Source organism: Antrostomus carolinensis, unplaced genomic scaffold (assembly GCF_000700745.2).
Source record: "Antrostomus carolinensis isolate BGI_N321 unplaced genomic scaffold, ASM70074v2 scaffold9752, whole genome shotgun sequence".
In the NCBI taxonomy this organism is placed as follows: Eukaryota; Metazoa; Chordata; class Aves; order Caprimulgiformes; family Caprimulgidae; genus Antrostomus; species Antrostomus carolinensis.
The window spans coordinates 76310-85697 of record NW_010298937.1 but is presented as its reverse complement, the minus strand read 5'-3'; the positions used below and the strand labels follow the sequence as shown (position 1 = coordinate 85697).

The following is a 9388-nucleotide window of genomic DNA, read 5'->3' as shown; positions in this document are numbered from 1 at the left end:
TATATATATATATATATATATATAATTTCACAAAGTCCTATGTAAATGAGCTAAGTACCACAGCAGTACTATAAGGAAATAGTCTAATACACATACAATAACGCAGAGTATAGCTTGTAAAGAAACATGGACCTGCATTACAATCACAACAGTATGTTAGAAATATATACGCTCTGAGCTGGTGACAACAATGTGGATCATAGATCCATGTCAGGTTTTGCAGCCCGCACTAAAAGCAGAACAAATTTACTCATAACAATTAGTGTGCTGTTGTAACCAAACCATCCCAAGTATCTGAACCATCACGTTTAGCTAACTACATATACTCTGAGTTTTTCATTTTCTCTCTTCTTTTGGACAGCTTATGTCCCAAAAGAATCATTACAGAAAGTAGAGAAAGAAAATCTCAGGCTAATAGTGCACCTAGAAAATGAGAGGCTCTTGAGACATTATGCATGAGATGCATCTCATCAATTTTAATATTTACATCAGACATCAGCCTGTCATTCTGTTCATAGCAAACAGAGAAAAAAAAGGATGCTCTTGGGGTGCACTTCATCTCTTCCCGCATGTCTAGTTTTGGAAGGATCAAGCTCTAACTGAAGTGCCTTTTTCTCTCCACTGACTATAAAGGGAGCCAAGGCTATGTACTTCAAATTTATACTCTGCATTTTCTTTAGAAAAATCCCACCCTACATAATCCAAACAAGTGTCATTCTTCATTTCTTAGCTCAATAGAAAATACACTCACAATCCAGCAAGTTCTCAGCAACTTGGATACAGGCTATTCCAAGGCAATTAAACCTGCTGTCAAAGCTTTAAAGGCTAAGCCAAAACACAGAAACTTACTTGGTGTGATCCAAAGTCTGAATATCAGCCAGATCAAACGCTGTTATTATAACTGCAATAAAAGACAAGAAGAGAAGTATTTAAGTTTAAAAGCCTATCAGAAGTCTCTCCAACTCATTCTGTTAAACAGAGAGAATGTTTACATATGGATACAAGAGCAGATTTAGCACAGAGGAGATGGAAGACTATCCATTTGCTCATTCCTCTTCCTTCCCTGGCATCCAGTAAGACTGAAGTCCTCAGATTCAACCTTATTTAGTATTTACCTGTAGTCTGCAGTCTATAGTGATATTCCTCCTTTTATTTTGAGACCACTAATTCCTGCAGAAATTGTCTCTTACAAAGGGAATGCCAGAAGTATCCACTTCTAACTTCAGCAATGATCTTACCCAAACCCCCTAGACACAAGGGTCAATTTTTATCATTGCACCATCAGAATATTCAGAGCTCGCAGGTGTGACAACATATCAATTCATGAGCTTTTTAGTCTCTTCTTCTCTCCAATAACAGACTCCATTCCACCACACTGTGTCTACAGGTACCTTCCCAAGGAGCACATACACATATACGTTTCCGAATAAAGTACAACCTCCTGTCACAGCCAGGATCAAATTAATATTGTTCTCACCCTCTGCTCCTCGGTAGTAAGCAGATGCAATGCACTTGAACTTCTCCTGACCTGCTGTGTCCCATCTGTGCAATGGGAGGAAAAAAGAAATTTCAGGTTAATGAAACCCAGTGTAACCTGAGTAAACACACTAATGAAGCAGCAGACTGGTACAAGTTGGAGAAGAATGTGATACCAGAGAAGTGTTACCATCTGGAACATGTTATTCATTAACTACTGACAGAAATACAGTAAACTTCTATCATTTAATGAAGACATTTGAACTCTGTTTTCATCCTTTTTTTTTTTTAAATACTGGTCATTTTGGAGGCACAATTCAAATATTCATATTCTGCATGGTAATACCCTTTTCTTAAAGCATTTTTGCATCATCTACATCACTTTCTTGTCTTTCTAGGGCAATCTAATTTTGCAAATTTTCTGTGCTAATACTAGCTAAATCATATATTAGCACATATTAGAATCTTGCAACTGCTAGATATGATATCTGTCCATACACTACAAATTAAAACTCCTACAGCTGAGTCCACCAGGTACTAATGACACCATTAAAGACAACAAACGTGATATGCAGTCCTCTCAGCTACTGCCAGCACAACAGAGGTTTGAGGTTTTGTTATAACCTAGTACTGCCAGTCATGGATACTCACAAATTTATCTTGTATGGAAATCTCTCAGCAAGAGGGGGCACTAGTGCTTATCATATGGAAATGTTCCACCCAGCCACTGAAGATTCTGCAGATAATGCAACCTGACATTTAGGAGCTCATGAACCTTACTGCTTCAGCTGGCAAAATACTGATGCATCAGTCTACATTTTTAAAGGGACTCAAGTTCCAAAACAATACTGCCCAGCAGAATTTTCAAAAACACAATTGCACTAAAATCAGTTGGAAATAGATTTCTAAGTATTTTTCAATAAATCCCACTAGCCATCTATTTACATCAATGATATGTCAGAAAATGCGTGTTCCTAAGTGAAAAGGTTTTTAAGATTCGTGCACTAAAATACTTCATGCAAAGCATCTTATTTCAGCTCGATGTCACACTACAGCACAGACGATTCAATAATGTCATCTACAGAACAATACTGCAGCCACTGGAAATACCAAAGGACATCCTTCAGCAGAACCAAAGCAGGTGAGAGAAGGCCAGGATTCCCACTAGTCTGACAAACAAAGCTGAAAAATCAAATATTTTAGGTTCACATTCTAAGAAAAACACTCAAGTCTTTCTATGATTTTGGGAAAATCAATTAATCCCCAATTAAGAGATGCTGAAATCACTGGACACCTTACCATTAATTTCAATGGCTACAGGAATAAAACTCCCAGTGAAGCCAAGCACAGCGCTCATTGTGCCTAATAAACTGACAGAATGGCAGAACAGTAGAACTGGACAAAGTCTGTGGCAAAAGTTTCCACTTCTCTTTCAAGAAACTCAGCTAAAAAAGGCAGAACTCCACTGAAATGGCACAAGACTTCCAAGATGAACTTTCACTGAGAAACAGCATTTTTTAGGGATGAAAAATTCAAAAGAGCAAAATTTTTTACTAAAACTGCAAGTCCAGGTACAGAACCTGTTTTTCAGGTCACATTATTCTTTGTGCAATTTTTTTTTTTTTTTTTAAATCTTTACTCCACTAGAACCTACGGTAATTCCAGCTCTGCTGAGATTATGCTCTGTGCAATACTTAACCACGCTGTTCCAACTTACATCTGGAGATTGTATGGTATTCCATTTATTTCAAAACGTTCAATTTCAAAATCCACTCCAATGGTTGCCTTGTAGTCTCGGTCAAAATTATCTTTACAAAATCTGCAATAAAAAAAAAAAAAGATTAAATACTAGTAACACTCAGCTACAAATAACTGCAAAACTAACACTATCTAGGGTAAATTACAGAAAACCCAATTAACTAAATGTGGAATGGCTGTATATTGCAGAAGCATACATAAAAACATCAAGAAACTAATTAAAGAAAAGGAGATAATGGATAACAAACTAGAAAGCATGCAAGTAAGCTCTCAGGACGAGATCGGAATCAGAATAAAATATCTTTGGCTGGTCAAGGAAGATACAGTATCTCACAGTCTTAAGTTACAAGGGAATGTATTTTGGGTCATAAATAACAACCCAAAAGATTAAACAATTAAAAACTTATCATACCTACTTAAGAATAAGGAAAAAGTAAGAAAATGCAAACAGAGACAGAAAACTGTGATGGTGATCATAAGTTAGAGAAATTCAGTGATCTGTTCACTGGAGTGAGATACAGAAAGCATAAGAGCTGTTTTTAACACCCAGTAAGGAATCAAATAACTATTTTTTAAGGCATTCTGCATTTTATCTGTCTTGTTTTATAAGCTATGGGAAAGCACAAGCTTCCTCTACAGTCTTGCAGCTGTAGAAATAAGTACAGATAACACAAGGTTGGCTTAAAAGTGTTTCAGTGAACAACCCTACAAGTAAGGGGAAAACATGAAGTCAAGACTCAGACACTGGAAAGATTTAATTTTTTTTTAACCTTCTGATTGTTTAGCCTTTAGAGGGGTTTTCTTAAGGAAACACTGTATCATGTTGGACCAGATAAAAATAGTTCTGTATACAACATATACTGCTTGAAGTGCCAGACCATTCCTTTCTGTGTCGGTATATCAAGCCAGTCGCATACTGTAGACTTTGTTTTGTCTTTTATTTAATAACAAAACCATGGTTCAAAAAAGAACATGAAGTTCTACCCTGAATGGACAGGAATGGAAAGATTATAACATTGTTTTCAGAAAGAGCAGAAGCAAACCATCTGCTGAGATATACTGTACCTGTTGATAAGGCTGGTTTTCCCAACGTACAGGTCTCCCACCACAACCACTTTGGATATTTTCAGCCTGTTATAAATATTTGAAGACATTACCTGTTTTTAGTAGCAATCTCAACATATTCTCTCTTTAAAAGTTCTGATTGAGATCCTTAAATTGCAAGTGATGAGCATATGTACCTGTGACTCCAGTTTACCTAAGTGCTGCTGAGCTGCAGGATCAGAGTCTTAAATTGTAAGAAAGAAAAAGGAGCTTACAAAAAAAAAACCAACCCTCTGGAGCAGAAATTGTCCATTTCTTACTCCACATACTTTTTTTCTTAAATATAATCCAGTGGGACATAAATTCTATTCTATTAAAATTGCTTTGACTGCAAGTATATACATTTGGCAGTTTGCACATAAGACCATAGAGCACGTGCATTCTCTTCATAAAATTATTCACAAGTTTCTCACTGACTTTAATAGTACAAATCAAGTTCTAAGTGCATAAACAAGAAATTGCTGATAATAAGATAACCCACTGCAGAATTTGTCTCTAGGAAAAAAAACTCCACATGGTTAGAGCCAATACAATTTCTGACTATCTGGAATAATATTAATCTGAAGCTGGCTTCATACAAATAATCCTCTTTGCTCTGGATCCTCCCACAGAATACAACAGATGGGCTTTAGGTGACTCAGCCTGCATTCTTAAAATTGAAATGTAGTGTATCTTTTAGGAGATACAGGTGGATAAGTGAAGGTAAGTGTATTTGTTGACCTAAACTTGGATTGACATCTCCTGTGCACATGCTACAAAAATGGCTTAAGAGGTTTAATGTTCTTTTGTGTCAAGGAATGGCTTTTTAAACAATGGAATTAATCTTCTGTTGAATAGTATTTCTGGTTATATCAGGCATCCATGTAATGCTGATTCCCAGTTATCTATTCTATATAGTCCAAATCTTGACTGGCAAGATGCATGTCTAATATTTCCAAAAAAAGAAAGCATTTTGTGTGCCAGTCAATGCTAACTGGGTGGCCACAGGCCCCTAAGGTGCTGATATGTCTCTGCTTGATTAACTGTTACTGATTAAATGCTGAATAAAATCAACAACTTCAAGGGAAAAGCCCAAAAGTAAGTGATGGTTTAGAGCTGTGTTTTCCATTAATTCATATTGGGGGGAAAAAAAAACTCCCTAGATTAGACAATTTAACACATTGATGGAATATCACGAGTCTTAAATAGAGTGATTAGCTACTGAATTTCTCAGACTACCTTTCCAAATAAAGACATATTGCATTACTTGGGATAATGGAAAGGAAGATAATGGTTATTCCTGTCAAGCTTTACAATTACTGTACAAAACATTCAGTTGTCTGTCCCTCCTACCCCCGCCCCACCAAAAAATTACCTAATAATAATAATATCTAGAGAACAGTGACAGGAAAGTGGTTTAATTTTACTAATAAAGCAGAATGTAAAGCTTTTTAGCCATACTCTGTTACCATAATAAATGAACTGGAGAGTTGGTTTACTCTGGAAATCAAAAAAAACCCCAAACAAATAGATCTTGGCTACACAGGGGAAAAAAATGCCTCAATTCACTAAAGCGTGTCTTGCTAGCAAAATTGTCCAGACACTTGTAACAAATTAACATGAAACTAAGACAGTGAATGTGCTTCTAAAAAACAATAAACTCACTGATGTCTCTTAAGGAGATACATTTTGGCTTCAATTTTTTTTTTTTTTTAGCAAGACTCCCTAGTGAAATGAATAAAAAATTGTGTTTAAAGATGGATATCATGACAAATATTGTGGTAATCAACAACTCTAGATTTGAAAGAATAGTGAGCTAATTGTCAGTATTCATAGAAGCTCCACTTTATGAAAGATCCTTCACACTGGAACCATTTATGACTAAAAAATACAGCTATTTATTTTAACTGAATAGTGATGATTTCTAACAGTTTAGTTTTCTTGCCTTGCTTCAGGAATTAAATCAGTACAAGTGACAGTTCTGGGAGAGATGATGTGAAAAAACAAACTTAAAGAAGAACAGTTTATTTGGATTTTTCTGTGCTATATATTTACCAGAATTTGGTCCAGTTTTAAGGAAACATTTAAGAAAACTTCTCAGTATGTATACTTCTAAAAGACTAGAGTAGATCCTTATGTGTTTCAAACAACTTAGAACTGCTGTATTTTATATCCCTCCCCGAAGTTTTTATTAACTGCTCATTTGGAGAGAAAATACAGCAAGGCTGTATATACCAAGAGAATATAAATACCAAGAGAAAATACAGCAAGGCTAGATCTGGCCTGTTCCTTAGAACTGCTCTTAGAACACGCTGATGTGCATGTGCAAAATTCAACACTAATTTAAACAGTCAACTAATCTTTTGAACTAAGAGTTTAGTTCAAAGTTGCTAAACAACTATTTATTGCTAAACAACTGCACTGATTTTTCAATGCTACTTATGCCAGCAGAAAAAGTATCTTTAACACTCATAGGAAGAAGAGGCACTTTATTAATTTACTGCCAAACAGGCGAGAGAACTTCCACGTGCACCATCTTAGCTGCCTTGAAACATACTGGAGTGAGGAAGATGAGGGAGGACAAGCCTATGAAGGAAGCAGGCTATAAAGAACTTAAAATACTTTCTTTATTGCATATTTGGTTTATTACAAACTTACCCAACAGTTCCAGTGCTCTGCTGACAAGCAGTCCTCACCTGCGCGTGGAAGTGCTCTTTGAACTGCAGACAGGCCTCCGGTGTGTACCACTGAAAAAAGCAGAGAACAGCTACCGGGATAAACTGTGTGATGTCTACTTTGCAAGAAATCAAATCAGCAAGGAAAAAAAATAGATAAGAAGATTAATTCAAAGAGTTTGTCAAGCACAGGGGTACCCTGACATAAGAAAAGAGATAGCTTGAGTTAGAAGGCAGTAAGGTTTCCTCACAGCTATGTTTGCAAAAACTCCTTTGGGCAGCCCCATCATTTGCCCCCCTCTCTGAGTGTCAGCATCCGAGCACTAACTAAACTTCCACAGCCAAATACGTTAGCTCATCACTCTGTGCAACAGCAAGTACCTTAAATTATCGCAGTAATCTAAGACACACAAGACACAGATGGCAGCATACCACCAGCTGACATCATTATTACCAAGAAGTCTTTTAGATCTCTTAGATGTGTGAAGCATCTACGACACTGTGGTGGTTTTCATAAAATTAAAAGCAAAATATGTGGTTGAGATCAAGCAAGGAAAAACATCCTAACTCCCTTAAAAGGATCTTTTGAACAACTGAAAAAAAAAGAATGGTAATTCGTCATCCTTCCCTGTCCTTAACTCAAGTAAGGACTTACACTTCAAGTACAAAACTCTTTGGGGAAATGAATGATCTTTTCTGTCTGTGTTTCTACAGTGCCTACTACATTTGATCTACTGTATGACTAAGGTTCCTATACAAGCAGAAAATTAAAATTGCCTCAAATTCTTCAACCAAACCTCCATATAGATCTAATTAGACTTTCTGCATATTTAATGTAAGCTATGGTTCTTATTTCCCCTCAGTGTAGGAACTCTTTAAGCATGCAATTATTAATGTTTGGCTGAAATAACAAGATAGCTATCATAACTCTTTTGTGGCAAGTCACTTTCTGTAAAGGTTAAAAGAAGAAATGAGGATTGTTATTAAAGATATCAGCATTGAATGGGAACATGAGGTCACATTCATCTTTGAAAGAAATCCTTGAACAATGAGTAATTCTAGCAGAAAACAACAACTGTACATTAAATTAAAATATTATTAGCACAAGGGAAAGATAGCTCAATGTGGCAGGTGCTACATACTGTGACCAGAGGGATAAAGAATGCTTACCTTGGGAAACTGGGAGATTATTCTGTCCCTGCTCACTGGGGGAACCAAATGCATTAGGTTGGACTTCATCCTCCAAATTCAATTAAGTTCTACCAGACAGGAAATATGTAAAGAGAAACATAGCATTCAAGAATTGCCTCAATACAGTGAAAATATGACCTCAAAAAATTAACAGTTCTTGCAGACTCATAATGTTTTTTTTCCTTTCGGTACAACTGGCAGTTCTTTGACTTTATTTGTGATAAAGAAAAATGTGTTTCTTATGTTAAAAGGACCACTTCAGTGCATGTAGCTGTAGTAGCAAACAGTGGCTTTCTGAAACTACAAGGCACCAACTCTGTTTCTGTGGGAGGGCAGAGAATTGTTCACTTATTTCAACATAAGTGCTTGCAGTTTAACCCTCAAAGGATTTTGCAGTGTTTAATTTAAAAATCTTGCTCATCATTGTTTGAAATGCCTCTGCACTAAGCACATTAATCAATGCTAGGGGATACCAGCTTCCCTTCGGTCAGAAGAAGAAAGGAGGAAAAAGGAAGCTGCAACATTTATTGGCACATTATTAAACTTTCATCCAAGATCAGCTCAGAAAGAATGAAATCAGTAGATAGTCTGACTTGGAAAAAGAATAATATTCACATGAAAAATCACAAACGCATTCAGATATCCCACCTGAGACATTAATTTGGTTATGCAATGAAACCTCGTGGGTTGTTGGGGGAGGGGACCCTTAATAGGGTACCAATTTCTTACTGGCATTCAAAAGAATGTTTCTAATAAGAACATTCATCCTGTAGCAAAGCGTAAGGAAGGACTCACCGTGCAGCAGCTGATGCAGCAGGATCCCAGCCACAGAAACAGCTCAGCCTGCTGCTGCGTGGCCATAGCAACAGGCTTGTAACAGTTCCCTTCCTCCCTTTCTCTTACAGACTGGGAAGGCGGAGTTGGAGTAATTTAGCTGTACATAGGGCCCTGGTTTTAAAAAAACAAACTGGTTTAGTGGCCATGCAGAATCCTTTGATTAGAAATTGCTCCTTAATAAACCAAATGGTTGCCCAATCCTGTATAAGAAAACAGGTCCATTTTCTCCAAAGTTAGTCGTATATATGGATACAAAGAGCAGGGTTAACCCAGCAGACAAGGAACTAGTGGAGTGGGGAACATTTACAGTGCTAATATTAAGCATAGTTGCAATTATGAAGATACTCCCGAGGGATTTTTTCAGAATT

The 9388-nt window shown here is 36.7% G+C and overlaps 1 protein-coding gene across 2 annotated transcripts in view; it reads right to left on the bottom strand.

Annotated features, from left to right (window-relative positions):
- The window catches only part of LOC104520818 (ras-related protein Rab-36), an 11674-nt gene extending 3408 nt beyond the window's left edge, over positions 1 to 8266 (bottom strand). The window contains exons 1-6 of one of the 2 annotated variants that reach the window (XM_010162617.2): positions 8163 to 8266; positions 6976 to 7064; positions 4300 to 4365; positions 3194 to 3295; positions 1478 to 1542; positions 850 to 901 (exon numbers count right to left, since the gene is read on the bottom strand). In XM_010162617.2, coding sequence (XP_010160919.1) covers positions 850 to 901; positions 1478 to 1542; positions 3194 to 3295; positions 4300 to 4365; positions 6976 to 7064; positions 8163 to 8231 — 443 coding nt within the window. In that variant the 5' untranslated portion in view covers positions 8232 to 8266. The remainder of the gene's footprint in view (positions 1 to 849; positions 902 to 1477; positions 1543 to 3193; positions 3296 to 4299; positions 4366 to 6975; positions 7065 to 8162) is intronic. The other variant, XM_010162618.1, reaches the window with a different exon arrangement.
- Positions 8267 to 9388: the final 1122 nt, after the last annotated feature.